Genomic DNA, 23,918 nt, shown 5'->3' with positions numbered 1-23,918 from the left:
TTATTTAGTTTACTGCATGACTGAATGTGCTTACCTTTTATATTTGTATGCCCTTGGGCGCAGCATAGTGATAAAAGTCTATGATCAATTTGCCAACTATTTTAACAAATAAATTATTTGTATTTTTATTTAGCTTTAAAATTTTAGATGGTGCATTGGTGCCGTAAGGCTGCGTTGACACTAAATATGTGCGAGGATGTGTTGTTCATTAACCAATAGAAACGTTTCGTTTACCTGTCCTCGCACAGTGCATCTCTGGTGGAAACAGCTGTGCGCAGCGAGGCGAGGTACATAAATGAAGCATTTTTATTGGTTCATGAAAAACTCTTTCCTTGGAATACATCCTCGCACATCTCTGGTGGAAACAGAGTCTAAAGCTGGTGCCGGCTAAACGAATCGCTAATACAATGTAATAATTAGAAGTATTGAAGTACATACAAAGTCATGGAAATGAGCTCTTTTGTCAAGAACTTCTGTTTCACAATATGAGTCACGCAATCAATTGAATAAATATTAGGAAATGTGTTTGTTGCAGTTAAAAATAACAGCAGTGTTAATACACTTCGGTGTATTTCGACCTGATAGGTATCTGTTGCATTTTTTCTGATTGAGTACGATTTTGAACGCTCACGGTTTTACAATTCTAGAGAGATCAAATAGAATGTACAGTCAGCAGCAAAAGTAGATGAGCGGTTGTAGTGCTCAAAATGATCTAACTAAACACTCTTATATTACCTTCGTAGTAAAGTCGTGTGTGAGATCATTTTGAACACCATAACCGCTTATCCACTTCTGCTAATGACTGTACCCGTGATTAATCTGTTATTATAATTATATACTTAGATACTACACCTGTGCCCCACTGTTGGCCAAAAGCCTTACATCTTGACCTCGATATCTTCCTATCCAGAGCTAAATTTGGGCACTCGCTCAGTTCCTCACGCCCTTTACCTATGAAGTGCAAAATTCGAAATTCGTGTCTTTGCCGTCCCGCTGATGCTTGTATTATTTAAAACGAGAGTGAGAGGGACGGTAAATACGATACGAATTTCGATTTTCAAATTTCGTAGTAGCCCTCAGTTCCGAGTTGAAAGGTCTTAATGTGTAACACACTCTGATTTACATTAATACCACACCTTTCTGTCAAACAATGTGACTAAACCTTCACACACCTGTGAATAAATTCAAATTGTTTGTGTGAAGTTTCCAATCCACACTGAACCCACGCGGTCACGTGGTAACTACAGCCCAAGCCCTCTCATTGTGAGAGTAGGCCTGTGCTCAGCAGTGGAACGTATAAAGGCTGAGATGATGATGATGATGAGTTAACTACATTTAGAATAAAATGTAGGTAACTCTATTTATTTAGTAGCTGCACATAAACATAACATAACATTATTTTCATCAAAATCGATTGTCATTGGGGAAAGTGGAGAGGAAAATTCTAGCTACAAAGAAATACATGTGTAATGTTTAGGTGTCACATTTTTAACATTGGCTTATTGAAAACTTTTTACAAAAGCAGAACAAAAGAAAGGGAAACTCGCTGTCCGCTGTAAACCTTTGAATATAATATAACATGACCTTTGCCAACTGTTGGAGTGTAGTATTCAGAAAGAAACCAAAAATTGTTTACCATGTACCTAAGTAAAACCGTGATGGCCTAGTGAAGCCGTGGTGGCCTAGTGAAGCCGTGGTTGCCTAGTGGTTTGACCTATCGCCTCTCAAGCAGAGGGTCGTGCGTGGGTTCGAACCCCGGCTCGCACCTTTGAGTTTTTCGAAATTCATGTGCGGAATTACATTTGAAATTTACCACGAGCTTTTCGGTGAAGGAAAACATCGTAAGGAAACCTGTGAAATGATTCAATGATGCGTGCGAAGTTTCCAATCCGCACTGGGCCCGCGTGGGAACTATGCCCCAAGCCTTCTTGTTCTGAGAGGAGGCCTGTGCCCAGCAGTGGGACGTATATAGGCTGGGATGATGAATGATGAAGTAAATTTGGTCAAATTCATAAATTTGCATCGCTGAGAAGTGCAATAAAACTAATAATTTAGGTATATAAGTACCTAATAATTAACCGCTTTACTTAGTAACTCATAAACATTTGTATATGAAATAAGTATGACCTGTTACTTTTAGTTAAGGTTATGGAAATAACCCCCATATTTTATGCTTATCTTCCGCTGATTTTTCAGCGGTTAGTTCAGGTAGCGTGCAATTGTGCCGACTGCAATGGAACTACAATGAAAAATGTAGGTATGGGCGTGATATGAGCAGTCGCCAGTTGGCAGTTACTTCATAATTGAAATGCAATTTATCTGTACTCATACTTTGCCATACTAGTCATCACTGACGTCACTTAAAAGTGCAGGTAACCCGGTGAAAATCGAGTTGTTACGGCGCCACTGCTTACTATATTATGTTTAATACAATCACGTACCTAATCAAGACTTATTATCAACAACATTATGTGTAAATTATCCATATTAAAAACTTCTATATAATATTTACTGACTTAATTTATCTAGTAGAATTTATGCCTATTGCATATAATAATTTCCGAATATAATAATTTCCGATGCTTAACGCCGTCCAAATTGTTTGTGTAAACAAAATCGATATGACGGTCACGCTACGGCTCATGTTAAACAATAATTCAGGTCAAGTTTTCTGTGATAATATGTACTTTTCATTTATTAAGAATGTGTGTGGCCAGACCATACCGGTCAGTAAGTTTGGACTACATTTTTTATGTACCTACACGTAATACTAGCAATTGTTGTACCTACTTATATTCATTTATTTTACATATCTCGGAAACAAATTCTAAAGATTTCGTTTAAATTTGCTATGTGGGGGCCAAATACACATAGGGAAACTTTCGGGGCGAACAATTAATCTAGTCCGTTCTTCCGACCAACCATATACATACATACAGACTTTTCAATGGAGGGGAATAAGGAAAAGAGGTATTTATAAGCCCAAAACCACATCGGCAGCGTTCTGATGGGAGGGAAAGCCAATTCCTGGGCATGAGCTAGCAAGAGTTGGAAGTCGCAACGCGCGATCGTCCCTAATGGGACCCTCTGTCCTAGTTTAGGGATAATAGGATGCAATGATGATGATATTGATGATCATAAACCGCTGCCTGGCTACGCAAATTCAATTGTGTGAAAGAGATGACGATAGAGTAGGCACTGTCTTTTTTGTAGGAGGCTCGTTTAAGCGTGCTGGGGTTTGAAATGAATAAATTCAACTTCACAATGAAAATTGTGTACTGCCGTCGCACTGGTGTATAGAGAAGGGAAAAAGAGCCTAACCATAGAGTCCACATGGTAGACTAAAATTACTGTTTAGGTTGCCAGCCAACAGAAGAAAGTTTAAAATACAAACATTGGAACATAGAACCTCCTCCTTTTTTGAAGTCGGTTACAAATCCGTGATAAGGGCGATTGGGCTAAGCAGCAGCAACTTGAGGTGTGTCTCAAGGAACATTTTCGATGTGTTTCAACCAGGCTAGCCTCACACAGGAACATAAATATGATTGCTTTGCTACACAGGTTTAATCAATTATGTATATTAATTGCCATGCAAAAACTGCCTCCATTATTGCTCCTAATTAGTGCTGGTGGATGTGCATTATTTTCCATTTTGATTTATTTTTTTATTTAATCTCTCTGCCATCAACATATACGTTAATACATATTTAATATTAATTAAGCTCGCTCGTGAGACATTATTTATAAAACTTAAAAAACAAAACAAATAAGCATAACTAGTGATAAAAAATAATACTTTTTGGTAAACGATAAATTTAAGTTGGACCATACCTAACTTATTATAATCATGTGTTGAGCCATTTGATTCGTTACACACCATGTTTTTTATTGATTTGTGTTAACTTTGACAGAGGGCTCGGTTCATTGACAGAAACTACCAGGTAATTTACCTGTTTTTTTTAACTACTCGTATTATAGTCTAGTTGGCTTTACAAGTTAACGAATAATTAAGTAGATTATAATTTAATATTGAATATTTCGCATGCTTAGTAATAAACGGGCCTAACTCAAAAATGGCGTAAAATTAGTTATTGTACTAAAACACTATCGACTCTCTTTCTTAAACCAGCCTAAATCGGGTACTATAAAGAAATAGCTCGACTTTGTGCGTTTTACTTTCAACAAAATTGCAAATTTCATTTGTTGCTAAAGCAGCTAGTTTCAGTCATATTCCGACTGACTTGCGAGCAAGACGTTGGCTTTCGTGAGCCATTTGGAGATAGATCGTTATTGCGCAATAAGGAAAACATGACTATTTTGAACAACTTTTAAGCAAATAAAAGCTTATTTGGATTTACTTCTTTTTACTTACTACTTGGTGTTCTATTAGGACATGCAACATTTATTATTTTTATTATTTCGCTACATTTTGCTACATTTTGTAATAGTCAACCGCGGAACATACATGGGGGTGATTCGGATACCCCACGACACGAGGGACCTAAATTTTTTTTGGACGTCAATGTTCCGGCCACCCTGTATAAAACGTTAGGAATTAAAAAAAACATAGTAAACAAAATTAAATCCTACCAAATAATTCAACGGAAACGAGAAGTGCTAATTACTTAAACTTTAAACTCGATTTGCCAAAATTCACGACTTTTGAGTTAAGACCGTTTATTACTAAGCATGTGATTTGCAGTATATTACTACGGAACCCTACAATGCGCGTGGCCCGATACACACTTGGCTGGTTTTTATTTTATTCATACGCTGAACTCATTGAATTCTTATACTAATGTGGAATACCTATAGTTGTTCAATATATTCCCTATAGATACTGCTTCTTTAATGTGATTGTCTAGGCTATTCCCATCATCATTATTAGATACGCGTAACGTCACCCCAAATTCAACACAATGTATGTCATACACTTGTTTAGCTTCTTTGAATGACGTGTGCTAATTGCATGTGTTTGTAAACAAACCTGATACAAAAGATACACCAGTGTCCTGTGAAGTTCGGTTAATTGACTGCTGAATATTTAATGCCCATGTATTCTCAATTTTTATATAAACTGGGTCGTATTGCTTATCAAACGTTTTGACCTCATTGACGCTTATTATAAATGATTAAAAAAATGCAACAAAAGAAACAGAAGTATAATATTTAGTAAAGTTATAATCAAAATACGTATAATATTCAGCGGGGCCATGCGGCAAGTATTTATGCTACGTTTGGGTCTGAATTGCATCGGTCCGGGGATTGCTTTGGGGTTTAGGTTAAGTTAGGTTAGACTAATGACGAAACATGTTGCGGATCTACAATTTGTTTTGTTGACGAAGCCTGTTGCGGATATTGTTTTGTTTTTTAAATTAATTGTCACTTACATAATACCTTTATTTGTATAGACTTTAACTACCTAATTTTAGTAATAGATGTTTGTGTTATGTATAATAAAGTCGGATTCATATAATAACTTATCACTGGCGAGTGCTATAACTTGATTCTTATCTGATTGTGTAAATTTTTACGAGACGTTAGTGATGAGATGACTGGTATCCGAAGTCATTCACACTAACTGTCAGATGTTGCATCCGAAGACACGCTGTCATTGCGGGTTGCTTAAAGAAAAATTCCCTCTACGCCACTGACAGTTACTTACTCGATATGGTACCTATTTTCTAAATAGGTATATATACTCAGAAATATGGGTTATAGATTTGTGTAATATTGGCGAGGCCAAACAAATACAAGCCAAATACGAAGTTTTAAAATGTTTAACCTACAGACAACATATAAAAATAGAAATATAAAATACACCGAAACATGTAGTACCTATTTACAATTACGTAGATATGTATATTAAAACTACCTACTTAATGCACAAGTGTAGATTCATAACCATGAAGGTTATAGATGCATGCAGTTGCACATTAACATGCACTTTTAAGGAAAATTAACTCATAGTTTCACTGGTAAAGATATAGATGTACTCGAAGCGCCTTTGATTGTGTCTTGATTGGCCAATTTCAAAGAAAACTGTCTCTACATTCCCATAAAAGGATAATTACGTGGCAATTGTAACTTAATATCAGTCTTGATATTTATATTAACTAGCAACTCATTGGCTGTTAATTCAGGTCTTCCTCGTCCCCCACCTTTTTCAGACTTTGCGGAGACGAGGAGTAATTTCAATACAGTCTGAAAGACCATACACAGTTTGGAACGCACGACAACTGTGCTAATAACCAGTAAATGCGAGTACCTAATTTATGCAAGGCGAGTGACTCAGAACAGTGAATGTGATCATCTGTACATTATGGTTGATTAACTAACTATAAGGTCCCTGTAAAAGTGTCTATTACTTGCGCAATACGTGTCATTTTGCTTTAGCATAGTTGCTTTGTTCTCTTATATGCTAATAAGTAATGAAGAATCACAAAATACCTACAACATAGTTATACTGTCGTCACTCGATGAGGTAATTTACACCCAAACATTTTTTTGCTCACTGTATAAAAGCACCCATCAGCACGAAGAGGCACCAAAAAGTAGGTACATAAAAATGCGATGCGTTAAACGCGTAAGAAATTATTTATCGAAAGGCGGAATAACAATAAACCAAGCTACACTTCGCTGTCTTATAAAAAATTCCTATCCCTTGAAAATTTCGAAAAAGCCGTCCATAATTCTCTTTTACACAGTAAAAGACCTTTATGCCAAATTCGACTAGGGTTTGGGCAAGACTTTGATGAGTCAGTAAGTGCTGATTTACACGAAGCAAGTAAAATCTTGCCAGTATTATAAGTACGGGCCCGCCGAGCTAACAAGTCACAAGTGATCGATCGAGCGCCGCAATGCTTTGCTACTGGCACGATTTTAACTGCATCGGGTAAACCAGCAGTTAAACTCAAACTCAAACTTACAACATTTATTGACAAGAAAAACACACTACATCACAACAAAAACACAGTAAAAACCTAAATAGGAGAAGAGAGAAAAATAAGAGACATTGTTAGTCATAAATTCCTGTGTTCTAGTACTGTCTCCGACTACACCTATAGAAAAACCTAATTCAACGGATAGTAAAACCGTTATAATTTTTGGGGGTATTTGACCATTCTACCATTATTCCGGATTATAAAACTGAGGTGTGTTACAATAACTCGCTCCCTTAAGCTCCCTTCAAGGGATAAGTTCGCCTTTGTACATCTTTCTCTTGTTTACTGATATTTTCATGTGTTTTAATGTACAATAAAGAGTTTTACAATACAGTACAATACAACTCCATACAAACCATGCACGCCTGCTGGCTCGCAGCTATCAAAATTCAGACAGTTACTTCACCGCATAGTCCTGACAATTGATAAATAACAATGATGTGAATGAACCAGAAGAAAACAATAATATTAGATAGCGTTTTGTAAACAGCATCGTGTTTTGGGTAACGAATATTAAGAGTTTACAAATGTGTCATATGATATTAAGGTCACTAAACCACTTTTATTCGTGCTTGTAGTGTATTCATTGTACTTACACAATGTCGATAACATTTGGTAATACTTTATTGTTGAGAAACTTCCAGTAAATTGATTTGTGATGTAATCGGTATTTTTTGTTAATTTCTCTGGTACTTTATTTACTAATATAATTTGTTTTTAGAAAGTATTAGCGGTCGCCTGCGACTGCGTCCGCGTAGAATTCGTTTATCGCTATTCCGGGGAACTATGCAATTTTCCGGGATAAAAACTATATTATTTCGTTCCTCGTGACTAAAACTATCTGTATACAGAATTTCATCTAAATCTGTTCAGCGGTTTAGACGTAAAGAGGTAACAAACAAACAGACTTACTACTTTCGCATTTATAATATTCGTGGGCTTCCAAGTTGATATTGCGCATTTTTAGGGTTCCGTAGCCAAAATGGCAAAAACGGAACACTTATAGTTTCACCATGTCTGTCTGTCTGTCTGTCTCTCTGTCCGTCCGCGGCTTTACTCAGGGACTATCAATGCTAGTAAGCTGTAATTTGCACGAATATAAATATAAACTAGCCGACAAAATGGTATAATAAAAAAATAAAAAATAACTTTTTTAGTATAGACATAAAGTAGGGGTGATTTTTCTTCTCATCCAACCTTGTAGTGTGGGGTATCATTGGATAGGTCTTTTAAAACCAGTAGGGGGTTGCTAAACGATTTTTCGATTCAGTGACGTGTTTACAAATATTCAACTTTAAAGTGCAAAAATCTAAACCGGTGGGTGGAAAAAATTTACAAAATTCAGGATGGTAGTAAGTATATCAAATATACAAGGAAATCTATAACGGTTAAGTTTTCTTGAGAATTATTAGTAGTTTAAGAGTAAGTAGCAGCCTAAGGTATCAAATATACCTAAACTTGGAATATTCCGTACAAAATACGAAATCCTTAGAAAAATATGACTTAATTTTTTCGAAATGGCTACGGAACCCATTTCGGGCGTGTCCGACGGGCTCTTGGCCGGTTTTCTTAACAATGATTGATTGTCATTTCGAAAGCGCTGGTAGACTCAAGAAGGAGCCCTGTGCGACTGCGCATACTTTCTTATGCATATACTTAGTCCTATTTGCAAAATAGACTATTGATTTTATAAATTGCAAAAATGATTCTAAAATGCATCTTCCAAGTTTTGCATCAAACATACTTTCTCCACCCATTAGTATTTTAATAATGATCTACGTTTGTTGCAGTTTTTATTACCATAATATGAATAATCTTGTGACTTTATGATATACGCAGAAGCAAACGTTTATTATTGTTGACTTATCTCGTGGAATCCTACAAGGCAAAGGCAGCTGTCCTCTCGGACTCGCTTACCTTGCGGACCCCATGTCATCATTGACCACAATTTGTTTGCAATGTATGTTCAGTGACATCTTAACTGGATGCAAAACATTGTTTTTACACTGTTGCGCGTAGACTGTGGTATGGGTAAAAAACAAGATCAGAGGAACATTTTACGAAGCTATACAAGTTACAATTTACAAGCGGTAGTCTCTTTTCAATGCATACTGTTAAACGAAGACTACCGCTTGTAAATTGTAACTTGTAGTTTCGTAAAATAGGGCATAGCCTTGCTTATCTTATGTGTCCACTAGCCGTTACCCGCGACTCCGTTCGCGTGGAATTCGGTTATCACTATCCCGCGGGAACTATGCAATTTTCCGGGATAAAAACTATCCTATTTAATTCCCCGAAACTTAAACTATCTGTAGACCGAATTTCATCTAAATCGGTTCTGTGGTTTAGACGTGACGAAATAACAAACAAACAAACAGTCTTACAAACTTTCGCATTTATAATATTAGTGGGAAGTGGAATGTAGACAAGTTGACGTTTCAAATTAGAAAAAACCGGCCACATGTATGTGGCTTGTATGTCGGATCACGCACGGTGTAGAGTGTAGAGTTCCGTCCGTAGTAATATAAGTACGGCAAATGTTCAATATGAAGTTTTGATCAACTTTAATTACTCATTAACTTGTAAAGCCTACTACTGCCTAGGCTATAATACTTGGAAAAATAAGGTAAATTATCAGGTAGTTTATCTATTAATGAACTGAGCCCTTTGTCGAACTTAATGGATTCTTTTAATTTATTTTTTATTATTCGACTGGGTGGCAAACGAGGAAGTGGGTCTCCTGATGGTAAGAGAATACCACCGCCAAACATCTGCAACACCAGGGGTTGAAGAGTTGCCAGCCTAGAGGCCTAAGATGGGATACCTCACGTGCCAGTAATTTCACTGGCTGTCTTACTCTCCACGCCGAAACACAACAGTGCAGGCACTGTTGCTTTACGGCAGGATTAGCGAGCAAGATGGTGGTAGCAATCCGGGCGGACCTTGCACAAGGTCCTACCACCTGCAGGAAATCAATAAAAACACAGTGTGTAACTAAAAAATGAAATGGTTAGACATGACGAAATTATACGGAACTTTAGTGAGATTCATAGGTTCCTTACACCTAAATATGCAAGAAAGGCTTTTCTTAAGGTTTTTCATCTATAACCTTAATAAAATTAGAAAATTATCTACGTTTTACCCAGAGGCACCGCCCACGGCCTCGCGGTCTAAGGGGCCTCGCACCTCACATGTTTATTGTTTTTTTGCATGTTTAAAAATCCGTCATCTAATGTATGGTGGTCATCATAGGGCCTCGCAAAATGTATCTTGTCCACGCCAAATTTAGGTCCTGCGCCGCCACTGGTTTTACCGACCCCTCGGGGCTTAGAACATTAGAAACGATTTGCGCAAAGTTAACATGAATCGGGGTATTGTTACATTAATGATCCTATGTTTGAGATGACTTCAACTGTGTAAATAGCAGTTATGTACGAGTATGTGCTTGATAGACATCGATGCCTCAGTTAAAAATACACCATTAAATAAAACACACGATCATTTCCTAGTCTATACGGAACTCTTTTGGCGTTCTTTTCTATTTCATTACAATGTCGGGCCGTGGTTTAACAGTGACGACAGATCGCTCAATTGCAGTCTTAGCAAAAATCGGCAACCGTGAAGCATGAAATGTTCAAACTCCGACAGCCGTTCAATATTACATTTATGTAGATATGTAATTTTACAGAATAAAAGTCACCGTGGCGACTAATAAAACAAATGAATGTCGTATACTTTTATGTTTTCGTACCTACATGTGACAGTTGGCAGGCGGATCAGTTTCGTTCTAGGTCTTTAAGCTGATGGACGCTTCTATTCAACTTGGTATTGAATTGAATTTAGTCCTAAAACTTAGATACGCCTTAGTAACCAGGTGCTCACCTTAAATATTTGAATGGTTGATATTTGGTGTTTGTTGAGGCATAAATGCCAGCTTGATGGCTGAAAGTTTCAAAACAACAGACTTCATTTTTTTATTATTGGCATCATTTTGGCAACTAAGTAATATTTTTTGAATAATTAAAATACCACAAACGGGACTTATCACGCCACTGCCACTGTAATGTGGTCAAAACGTCGAGGTAAATATTACTCGTGTGATTAGCGTGATAAGTCCCGTCCCGTTTGTGGTATTTTATTTATGAGTGAAAATCACGAGTTTTAATCATTATAATATTTTTTGTTCTGGAAACAACATTTATAACGCCATCCCATCACTCAAGTTTTTTTTTAAAATTTTAGACAGAGCCGAGATAATACCTATGCGACAGATATTCTTAGGCAATTAGGAAAGTGTCAATCATTCCGACAAGTTGGTCTTGGCAGACAATTCTTTGTTTCTTCATAACTGAATTTAGTGTGCAATGTAGTCATAGATTTTCCTACAACGACATTGCATGATTTTCAGTCCCTGCACGTGCTTCGAGAAGTTCTAAAACCACTTATTAAGTAGCCAAAGCCGTTGTTGTAAGAGTTTTTAATAGTTTTAATACACGTTAAAATGCACCTATGTTTCAGCATTCTACCATTGTAAGAAAATTAACATTAAAATGATGTTTTTCTTGTCGTTCCATTTTTACTGTTAGGTAGGTATTATGGAATTTTTTATAGGTTTACAAAAATGTAATACCAACATACTGGACAAAACTACTAACATATTCAAGTAAGTAGTAATGTAATGTATGGTAAGTGTAATTAATTAGGTATATCCCAGCTGGCCTGAAATAAAGGTTTTTAAAAAAAACAAGTGCTAAGTATCGTTAATTAAATGAAATTCTGACTCTAATTATCTTAGAAGAAACATACGAAAAAATTTAAGTAATTAAAAATAATTGACTTCAAGAATGTGATGAAACATGTTTAGAAGCTGGGATAGACTAACGTACTTACCTATACAAAATCTGTGCAATTCTGTCAATATTACATATAATGTAGGTAATTCCGTGTCGAATTAATAACCTCCTTTTTTTGAAGTCGGTTAACAACCGTTTACCACGTCCTATGCAGATATTTAACTACACTTTACTTACAATGTAAGTATGACTAATTTCTGGAAAATAAAACATCTTTATTTGATTCATATCATAATATGGTCTTAATCCATATTTTTCACACTACCCTCTTTGATGCTCGTACCCACTTACACTTTATGTACCTATATAAGAAAGACCGTAAGAAAAGGGATAGCCATGCTCTAAAAATAACTAGTAAAAGTGGTAACGTAGTAAATTCAGATTCCGTATAGTTGATGGTCACGCGATGGTGGAATTGCCAGGCTCGAGTGGGTGTCACGTCACAAGATTTACTATGAATAGTTATTTTAAGGTTAAGGTTATTTCCTGAAACGGATATGGTGCGTCCAGAGACAATGGTGATTTTTTGCTGCTTTGTTTTTCCCTTTTATAAAATAAAAACTATATGTACTTAGTTCTAGAGATGACCCCCCATTTACTACCGAAGTTCGTAGACAGTACAAAGTAGGTAGTTTAACTTTTATTAATATCAAGTAGTTCCAAAAACTGTAATTTGGAATTTTCTGCCGGAATTTCTGCAATATACAGTGAGCCTTTGACCATGGGGCTTTTAATTCAAGGTTCGATTCTACTTACAAAACTAAGGTACTTTTGTTTTGTAACTATTTCAAATAACTTGAATTTACATCATTTATTGATCCTCAAAGTTTAATCGTCAAATCAGGGTAAGTATTGGATATGGCGCAGTTATCGCAGTCTCTTGGTACGGGGCCTTTGAATAATTTTTGACATTTATTTGACATCTCTTAGATAAACATTTATCAATGTGCTGTCAATTTAGTATTGTATTGCATACATTGAAAATACAAACATTGGAACATAGAACCTCCTCTTTTTTTGAAGTCGATTAAAAATAGCATTTAATATGTATGGAAATAATGAAATTAATAGTGATCATAGACACCCTGCCCTGTATACTTGCAGAAGCTTTCATACCAAGTTTTATCTTGCAGCATTACCCTAAAGTAGAATGTTATGGGATTGATTTTTGAAGTCATATCACTGTGACTTGCACTTGCAGATATCAATCAACTAGTGATCTCCTGTGGGACCTTTTTACAGAATATGAAATAGTGCCATCGTTTTGCTGAGGAGGGAAATCATTAGAACACTTACTGTGAAAACGTTCTATGGTGGGTCAGGATTCCAATGATTCGACCGTTCTTGTATTTGTGCTAGCTACTACTACTACTACTTAGATAGACATAAGTAAGATGCGATGCTCAGGCTTGTTTGGCCATGTAGCCATTCTATGCCATGGAATCCAAGATGATGCGACGATGATTCGGCTGGAATGCAGTCGACCTGCGCATTGGCATTTCTATAAGGTTGTGTTGTGACCTTCGAGAAGCCATCTCTATGATTTGTGAGTCATATTGCTTAGTTGGCACGATTCTGCGATGATATAAGCTTCCGGTGAACATTTATAAGATAAATAATTATTTAAATCTTGCACTGCAATCCGTTTAATATTTATGGACTAAATGAGCTAGATTATGTACAAGTAAAATGATTTTTGAGTTTTACTATTAAATTTTGTCATTTGTCAGTACAATACAAGAATTTTATTTGTTTATGGTTAGGTAATATATATTTACTTGAAAGGTGTTTTAAATTCATTCGAAATATTGCAGCCGATGCTCGGGTTAGTGCGACTGAACACCCCTATATTTCTTACCCAAGTGAATCTTTCTTCTTCTGAATGTAGTGGTTGAAAAATGACTCCATGCTTGTTCTAGCCTCTAGGGTGTTCGATATTCTAGGCATAGGTACCGTATTAAACATTTACTACTACATTTTGAATCCTAATAAAATATCCGGATCTATTTTGAATTACTTTGTACGGTTATTCGTAGTTCATATTGATAAAACCGGTACTTCGAATCTCTCTAGATAATAGCCACATAATGATCTACCAAGAAAGATGGCTAATGAGAAAATCGTAAAACGATGGTCATTATCACTGTCCTTACAATATCAAGGCTATGGTCACATCGGTAATTACTTGTAGCCGTGACAAAAACAACAATAGTTCTCATAATAACTTCTCATCGAACCGAGACAATGGTATTATTGGCTTGGATCCTAAGGTTTTTATATGGATCTCTCGTGCACCGTGACGTTTAAGTCAAATTGAATTTATGTTCGGACTGAATTCAATTAAATAAGGTTCTAAAGGTGGCTCTATGTGTTTGCGAATTTTTAGGTTTCTCACATAAGCGTGTGTTAGGTAAGGTTAAACGAAGCACATTTTAACGTCTAAAGGGACCAATTTTAGAATTTACACACATTTAACTTTGCTGCTCCGCCATCATGCTTGCTTATTCCGCGTCAGTGCATTTATATGGACCTCTGCAAAGTAACTTCGGCTAGGCGATACATCAATCTGGGAAGTTTTGGTAGCCTAGTAGTTTTACCAATGGCCTCTCAAGCAGAGGGTCGTGGGTTCGAGCAAAGGATCGCACGTCTGAGCTTTACGGACTGAAGGTGCGAAATAACATTCGAAATTTACCATGAACTTTACGGTGAAGAAAAAACTTCGTGGGGACACTTGCACATATCTAAGAAAAAATTCAATAGTTTGTGTGAAGTTCCCAATTCGTAATGGGCCCGTTTGGGCACTATACCGCGGACCGCCTAAGGCCTCTCTTGTGAGATGATGACGATGATGGTATGAATTTAACCTAAGAGTCTATGCAGGCGCAGACACCAGAAGCGGGAAAATATACCTATGCACGCGTTTTCTCTAAGAGCCCGGCCTGACTACGTGCTACCACTCGGCGAGCGTTTTCTCTGTTCATTGCGTGCGTTATCAAGTAACCAACCACTGTGAGTCTGTGACAACAAACGACAAACGAGAAGATGCTCGCTTTGCCGCTAGTCGTTTGTAGTCGTGACCGAACCGTAATCCAAGCTTCAAAACCGATTTCAAAAAAGGATGATGTTCTCAATTCGTCGTAATCTTTTATTTTATTTTATTTTGCAAAATTACAGCTACGAAACTGTAAGGGTTGTAGACACACAAAACCCTAAAAAAAGGAAAAGTATGTATGTATGTAAACTCTTTATTGTACAAAATAAGTAACAAATTATTGACAGACATTGAGAAAAATTCGTGTACCTATTAACTATTAAGTAAAATTATTGGTCACTAAATCGATGTGTTTCTTAACTTCATAAACGTTCGTCTTAGACAAGCTTCTTGTTTACGTCATGGTGTGATACCATCAAAACTTTTATTGCTCTACGTCGTGGATGCAAATAACTAATTAGTATTCATGTAATACGCGGATTACCTAACACGTGGGTGCCATGCTTGTGAGCCCAAAAGTAAATGAGCAAGGTTACACCTTATTATAAACTAACGGCACCTTAATGTTTACATGGGATGTCTAGTAATGTGACTTATTTAAAGATCGCAGCCTATCGCAGCATATTAGGTGTGAAACGGATAGGCAGAATCCGAAACAGTAGGTACCTACGCTGCGCTCAAAATATGAAAGAAAGAAGGATAAACATTTCTTCGTGACATTTTACAAAACAAAGAAAAGGAAAAACGGAAATCGAGACAAATATTGTCACGAAATGGTCCCAACTCAGCATGGTCTCAACCTTGCGGCCGACGATGGTCTTCCGTTGCAACCATTTAGATCTCAGTTGATATGGATAAAACGTTGGACAAAAGACCGCTATATTTAATGAAATACTCACGTCTTAAGCATAAGTTTCGCGTAAGTCGAGTTTAGCTGGAAATGTTTTGGGCTAATTCGTAGTTGTTGTTGTTGTTGTTGTTGTAACTCTTTATTGTACATAAAACATATGAAAATTAGAATAAGAATAGAATAATAGAATAGAAACGTTTATTCGCATTTCGCAAATTACATAAGTACTTACACAAAATAAATAAGTGTAAAGTAAATAAATATTAATGAAAGTATTTGCGAAATCGCGAAACGGTCTCAGCTCAGCATAGTGCTGGCCGTAGAGGCCAGCCCTGGTCTTCCACTGTGATCGCTAAAATTAACAATAAAATTACAATTAACTAGAGAAAGAGATGTACAAAGGCGAACTTATCCCTTAAAGGGATCTCTTCCAGTTAACCATTGAACGATTGAAAGGACAACAGAAACAAGAGTAGGCACTACAATGGAAAGATAAAAGGAGTCCTTCCTCTAGTCTAGGAGCAACGCGACTCGGCGGCTGCTGTTGCTGCTGGCTGCTGCTGCATCACAGTACGCGTGTTATTCGTTAAGACGTGAGTTATCTGGGTTTATTTCATTAAATATGTGCAAGTCTCACGGTAGTTTCATTTAAAAAAGACTGCTAAGCAAAAATAGGACATTGTTGAACATGTCGGTTGCATGCACCCACGAAGGTAGGTATTCTCGGCTCTTGGTAAATGCCAGAGAGCGGCCAGCGGCGAAGGCAGACTAATAAGGAGATGGCAGGACGAATTGGATGTGGACGAGGGTAGGAAATTGCAAAAAATGTTCCTGTATGTAGATTTACCTATCATTTGTGATTTTTAACCGACTTCAAAAAAGGAGGTTATCAATTCGATTTCGCCCCTGTAAGTCCAGGAAAGCAACACGGTATATATAATATAATAATAATAATAATAATCATCTTTATTGTTCAATAAAAACCTTAAACAAACAAAATACATTTGAAGCCCTGGAGACAGAACATGGATATGCGACTGAGAAATTTCATATTTGTTCTTGTCTTGACTTAATCTAATTTGTGTAATGACTAAGTCGTTCCCAGGGAAAATAAACAATGATTTCATGACAATATGCCATCCGACTTGTTAATAACTTTGCTAACTACTTAATGTAAAATAATATTATAGAGTTAAAAGTACAATCTTTATTGTATTAAATAAGTTTATCAGCCTCTTGTATATTTGTTCGTATTTCGCAGTATTAATTCAAACAATACTATTTTTAGCGTGTATTTTCGACCAACTGATATTTTAGAGGTTGCTACTAAACAAGTTTACGGTCGCTATGATAATATCACACGTAGATATTAATATAAGCGTTAGCATGCAGTCGAAAACAATCAATATTATTGATGTTTTATGTGTATTATTAGGTTGGAATTTCCCAGATAGCAGGTAAAAACTGTAACAGAAGTAGCTCGTGGCATTATGGCAACACTAAGCAACATTGCAACCCTACAGTACTTTCATTGTAGCATGGTGCGGGTGACAGCTGTCAATATCACAAGACAAGAGTTAAAGTGTCGAAACTTGAGTCGATAAAACTAATAATTTAAAATCTTAATTATAACTAATGTCACCATTAATCCGATTATTACGCTAATTGCGATTAATAAATATAAACAAGCAAGGAGTATACTAGAGAATGTTAGTGAAATTCTAGGTTGGAATATTATTTGCCACTTAAGTAAGGCTAAACGGAGTTTACAAGAATGTTCGTTACTTACCAATTAATAAGTACCTACCGATATAACTCAAGATCCATTAGGTCCCATCACTTAACGAGTTTCTGGTGTTACGTTACATGCATATTTTATTACTTTTCTTCAGTTTATTGTGCTTTGAATTTAATGAATTGGTTATAAAAATCTGATAGCTTAAATTAATTTCGTATAACATAGTTTTCTATGTTCAAGTATTTTACGCCACTCATATTCAGACTACAACTGAAATATACTTCCATATATTTAGACCTAGCAACTTTTTTTGAGTAAAACGAATCGTGCATCAAGTGACACCAGCACCATGCTAGAATGAAAGCACTGTGTAGTCGAAATATACCGCATGTACAGTCTCGAACCGGGATTGTTGAGCCACTTGCCTGGTTTTGGTTCTGGTTTATGGTTGGCTTGGAATCTGGTTTGTTAATAACAAGATTTACTACAACTATGTACAATCCATCTTAATTATTAATAGTAGCTATATAGTGGCTCAACGATCACGGATACATCTCTCGACAATACTTGGTTATTCCGTGCCAGAGAATAGTGGCTCGGCATGCATATATCGGCATCTAATTATTGCTCTAATACGACTTTAATGTTCATCATAGTCCTAAAGTAAAGCAAATTAATAAGAAGTTCACAGACTTATTACGCAGGTAGGTATACATAGACCTGTTGACCCATTACAATTAGAACTTGTGTAGTCCACTGCATAAGAACAACAAAACTACGAACACTGAATATTGCTAGCAGTATCAAGTATACCGATAAACTTCTCAAGTGAAATCTTTGAATGAAAAAGTCCTTAGGTACAGAGAAAGTTGAAGTTCTGCATAAGTACCTAGAGGTTTTTTCATGGCGTAGAGCGGAATAAGGATGAATATCTGCAGCAGGGACGAAACCGAGGGCATATGTTAGTTAACAACGTCTGATCGAAGACATTGAGACGACAAAAACAAATGCTGATCAAGAGCCGACCTTCACGGTTGATGGGACTTTGGTCCGATGACCGTATCGAAATCAACGGCCAGTAACCACAATGCCGAACAATTAACTACTTACCTACCTAAAAGGGTACCTAATCAACACTTGAAAAAAAAAAACGACCTAGATTTGTACGTTATTTACTGGTAGTCTGTAGTTTTCTACAGACTAATCTAATTCTGTACCCTTAGTGTAAGTTTTCGGTTACAGAATACGTCTCAATCGCGTTCGCGTTAAAATCTCAATTTGTATGCAAACACGAACAGCGCCTCTCGCGGAACGTTTGCGATGTTCGTGTTTCCACACAAATTGAGATTTTAACGCGAACGCGATCGAGACGTATTTTGTACCGAAAACTTACACTAAGGACACTGCTCTATCTCGGTCTATCCGTGAACAAGAAATCTACAAAGCGGTAAACAATGGAGCAATAGAAATACTGGCATCAAGATTAAAATATAAGGAAATATCTATTTACTAGGTACAATTACGTTTATGAATTGTGAACAGACTAGAAGTTACAATACAATACAATACAATACAATAAAATACAATGACTCTTTATTGTACACCAGAAATAGTACCGTAAGCGATACAGAAAATAGGTACACAGAGAGAAATAAGCAATAACAGAAACAGATAGTTACTATTGTATCTATGGGCTACGAAACGACAATAGTTATTTGTGCAACAAGAGAGCAAAGTTGTTTTTTATTGCGAGTGTTGATTTCGAATCCCGAGTAAGCGAAGGATTCTATAATTGAGTCACGAGCGTGAGCTAGTGATTCTCGGTTAGAGTCCTGAGAGCAACAAGGGATTCAAACACACGAGATGCAAAAAAACTTTGGTCTCGTGTGACACATACAATTTTTCACCTCGGCAGCGAGAACATAATTTAAATGTAACATATGAATAAAAACACATATATACCTACCTGTTTACAAAACAAACACAATTTTTAAATATAATCCGATTATAAAAAAACAAATTTTGATATAATAATAACATTTAAAACCATAAAAAAGGTTGAACAATAACATCCATTGTAATTTTAACTTAGAACTTCTTGTAAAATATGTCATACTTATTTTTTAATACTACAAAAAGCCTCATCTTTGGGTTATTAAAAAGGTTGAACAATAAACGTATAATTTATTATAAATGTTATTAAACCTTTAAATATGATTTAAATTAAATATTACAAATTCATTCAATTTCAAATATTTATTCCAACTGTAGAGGCAGTATACGGAATTCTTTTATAAAAAAAAAACAAGAGAAGCGGCTTTCGTGCAACGAGGTTGCATACTTTATTAAAAGATCGGGAAAATTTAAATTTTGGAAATATTTTGTTGTCATGTAATTTATTAGAGAGCGATATATTTTAAATACCATAAATTTAATTTAAGATTGTAATCAACACATTTGATCCTATCTCTCGCTTTTTTCGTGTTGAAGTGAAATGACAGATTAAAGTAAAGTTCAAATATTTGTAAATCCGTGAGTAGGCCCAACACTGTACTCAGCATTTAAAAAAATAATAATTAAAAAGTTACTTTGGCTCACGGAGTGAGCAAAATGCGATTTTGCTCACTGACTTCTCATAGCTGCCTGTTTGAGGTGCTGAGGTGAAAATAGGTTTATTTGCATTTAAATACTTTGAGCTGATTGATAGTGGTGTTTTGATCACTAAAATTTACTATGACATCTTACTTTATATGTTTGCCAAAATTAAATGACTTAGTAGTACCGGAGCCAATATTTATAAGTTTTCGATGACAAACTCTAGGCTGATTATTGTAAAGCCCTTTGAATAACCCGGATATTTTCCGTACACCCATGTTTACCAACTATTGTTCTATTGTTAGACAATTTTGTTGATCACACGATCACACGCTCAAACTATGTTAAAATAAGAAGCTAAAGTACCTACTGATTTTGATTTAACCACCAGTCTATTTAAAATGCAAGAAACACTCACTTTCATACGCTTTTACTTTCTATGTTATCCTCTCTAATCAGAGTATAAAAAATGTTTGTTTTAAATCCGGATTTGACAGCCGGTCCATCAAAGCTTTCATTCCTATACTGTCAAACTAGTTTGGCCGTTACTTATCACATTAACTCTTGAGGCTAATTATCACTCACCGAAATTAGAGCGGAGAAATTAAAATGAATGAGTGATTACTACAGGTTTTTGGTGGCGCTTATAAAAATTTTGTTTAATTTTATGTCGGAATTTAAATATCAACAATTTTGTATCGCACCTATTTAATAAGTACTACTGACTAGAAAATACTGACAAGAAACAAAGAAAAAGTAAAATTCGCCTTAGATCGACAGTATTTCGATTGCAGCCGTTCTTTCATTTTATTTGTAACTGTGAAACCATGACCGGAGGGTTTACAGCTAGGGTTTGCTAGTTTTGCATAACAAATAGTAGATTGTGCAACAAGAGCATAAAACGAGCCATGTTACCCGAGGCGTTCATGTAGCCGAGGGTGGATAGACACGTCGAGGGGAAAATGGGTTTAATTGTCGAGTTTTACAATCTGCTTTTCACTTCGATTGCGAGGAAATGAAATAGCAACAGTGGAAACAATTGTTCACTTAGTAGGTACCTTTTATTTTTCTTACATTGCTATATAATTATACATTTTTAATTTTATTGATTGATTTTTAGTTTTACATAAAATAAAAATTATTAAGAAAATATATAGATTTTTTTTTGTTTGTGGCTGTTGACACCTGATTACCTTGGTCTTAGGCGAAGATTTTACTTTATGCACTAGAGCATAAAAAGTCATTTTATGTCGCCTAGATCCAGCATAAATACCAACTTAACGAGCATGAGAAGTGAAATTAGAATTTTACTTCTTTTAGGGCAACTGTCGTCCATGAAAATATTCACGTACAAACGAATTAAAATAAACCACGACTACTTAATTGCCACTTAGATAGAGGTGCGTGGTTGCATTATGGCCGTGCATCCTAAAACACTTGTTGCAATATGCCAAGGCAGGCAGCATTATCAGAATGCCCTTCTTACAATACTGACAGCTGAAAGATAGTCGTGATGGCTAGTCTAGTTAGCATCTTAGCACTATCAGCACGAGCTTACAGTTAGCGGTCTAGCAATAAAAACAGCAAACATTGTAATATGATAAACACGTTTATTATTTTAAAATTAAACATACAGTCACGTTCACGCGAACCATTCGTACAATTTTAGTTACAATATTAAAACTACGAATATGTATCCATTGTTACTTATACAATCGGGTATTATTATACCATACATAATTATACACTCCGAGAACTTTGAATTGAGCTATACATCATTTATGTTGACAATCTATTATGTTTTATTATGTTCGTGTTAATGAATAAATATTACTTATGCGATGAAGCACCTAAGTTTAATACAAAGAGCTGGAATGTTAATTGTTCGCCGCAGCTTTGGCAACGCGTCCGCGACCTTTGGATGCGCCGCGGAGCCTCTTCGTCACGAAACCGTACAGAGGTCGCGATTGTACACTTATATCTAGAATAATTAATTAATTCGTCAAAGATATGCACAGCTCTTCACTCATATTATCACTGGTTCGACCGCGGGGTCAAGGTAACTTTTAATATTTGGTAATGATACGCATTAGTCTGAGCGCCGCACTAAGTATTTTCAGGGTCAGGGCCGTGTTTGGATGACCGCAAAGCCTGCGCACTAGGCCAAGAGGTGCGCGAACGCCACCAGCAGCAGTGACGCGGCCGCGGTGCGCAGCGCGGGCGCGGCGCCCGGCAGACCACCCGGCGGCATCACCTCCTCCCCGAACACGTAGCTCTTTGACCCCGTGTGCGACTTCAGAATCCTGTAGTTCACCTCACTTGTAGACACCTCATTCTTCATAAAGTTAAACAACCTGTTAACCACAACGTACACGTTACCGTTGTCGTCGAAAGCGAATCGGTCCACCCACTGAATGTAATTATTATCACGCGCGATCGTCCTCTGACCGAACTGGAACGGTAGACTCGTGTTCCACTCTGCGATGGTGGAGTTGCCTACCAATCCGAAATAAAGCACGCCGTTTGCGTCCATCTTCATGCCATCGGTCTGCGAAGCTTTCATTCCTAGATCTACCACATAAGGGCGAATGCCACCCTCTTTTTGCTCCACAGTTTCGTTGCGTAGAACAGAAGCGTTTATCGCATACATGTGGTAACTAGATAATGGGCAATAATAAATGGTTCTGTCAACAATGTCTCCAGACAGGAATTGTGGTCCAAGAGCTATGCTGTCTATGTTTACAGGGAGTTCCACGGTAGTGCCGTTGATGCGGAAAATGGACGCTTCTGGGACGGCCATCATGGATTTGGTATCACGAACTTTCCACGATTTATTATCACTGCGACGGAAAATAATAAGGCCAGGATCAGTAGCGCTGTTATCTGTGATATAAGCGAAGTCTCCATCTCGTCTGTTATCGACAACAAGATCGTTCAAATATGTTGACTCCACTATAGATCCGGTTAACTGAATGCGTTGCATTTCATTTTTGCCAGTCTTGAGGTCGATGAGCACGATGGACGGAGGGCACTTGGCGTCGGGTTTTTCCGTGAGAGTGCCGACGCGGCCGTTGTCCAGGATCCACATTATGCCGTTACGGTCTATCTGAATGTTCTGCACAAACTGAAGCGCATTGCAGTCTCCGATGGCATTAGCGCTCCAGCTAGGGAACGGGCGCAGCTTGGGCGCCGTGTCGCTCTGGTTCACCGGGATGGTGCCGAGGGTCGCGGGGACTCCCGCCATCATCCTCGGCACCGTCACGTATAGGTTTCCGCCGTAGAAGCTTATTCCAGATATTAGGACGTTCTGGGGAACATATTTGCTTGTATTGAGGTAAATTTCCCGATCGGCCGGGGAGGCCCAGTCGAAATCTATGGCGCTCCATTCGTAGATGACGCGGAACTGTTCGCGTCGGGGTGCCGGTGGTCGCGTCTCGTTCTGGGCGGCCGAGGCGGCGAGGGCGGCGAGCAGGAGCGTGGCGAGCAGCATGGTAGAGGTAGCACGAGCGGCGCGGACGGCGCGGGCAATGCGACTGGCGCCGGCCGCCACACCACCTGCCCCAGCTCTGCGCCGCGCGTGACAACATCGCTACGTCATTGCTGCCGACATGCAAACAAAACAATCGGACCCCAAGCAACAGTCTCACTTCATTTTTATGATGAGATGCTTTTGTTTTGCACTAATAAATATACATGCTCAGCGTCTGCTCGCGCCAATTTATTCAGTCTCACACCACGTAATTGAGTTAGAAAACTGTAGCAAAACAAAATGTATCGTGAAATATTTTCCAAAATTGATTTGATTCATATTTTTTTAGTATTTAAGTACCATTTGCATTTTCAGTGTCAATATTAGCAACAACGGCTGCACACAAAGAAAAACATCGTTCATTAAGCTGACATTGTAACCTGGCTTCGATTCCCAGCCCAAGCATTGTGTGTGATC

General features: G+C 37.2%; 1 protein-coding gene across 1 annotated transcript; it reads right to left on the bottom strand.

Annotated features, from left to right (window-relative positions):
- Positions 1 to 21,561: 21,561 nt before the first annotated feature.
- Positions 21,562 to 23,526, bottom strand: LOC141429115 (dopaminechrome tautomerase-like). The gene has a single exon (XM_074089317.1). It carries the CDS (start codon positions 23,460 to 23,462, stop codon positions 22,131 to 22,133), a length of 1,332 nt encoding a protein of 443 aa, XP_073945418.1. The 5' UTR covers positions 23,463 to 23,526; the 3' UTR covers positions 21,562 to 22,130.
- Positions 23,527 to 23,918: the final 392 nt, after the last annotated feature.

This window comes from Choristoneura fumiferana, chromosome 6, assembly GCF_025370935.1.
Source record: "Choristoneura fumiferana chromosome 6, NRCan_CFum_1, whole genome shotgun sequence".
Taxonomy (NCBI): domain Eukaryota; kingdom Metazoa; phylum Arthropoda; class Insecta; order Lepidoptera; family Tortricidae; genus Choristoneura; species Choristoneura fumiferana.
Note: the sequence above shows the minus strand (reverse complement) of the source record. Positions and strands in the feature narration are given on the sequence as shown.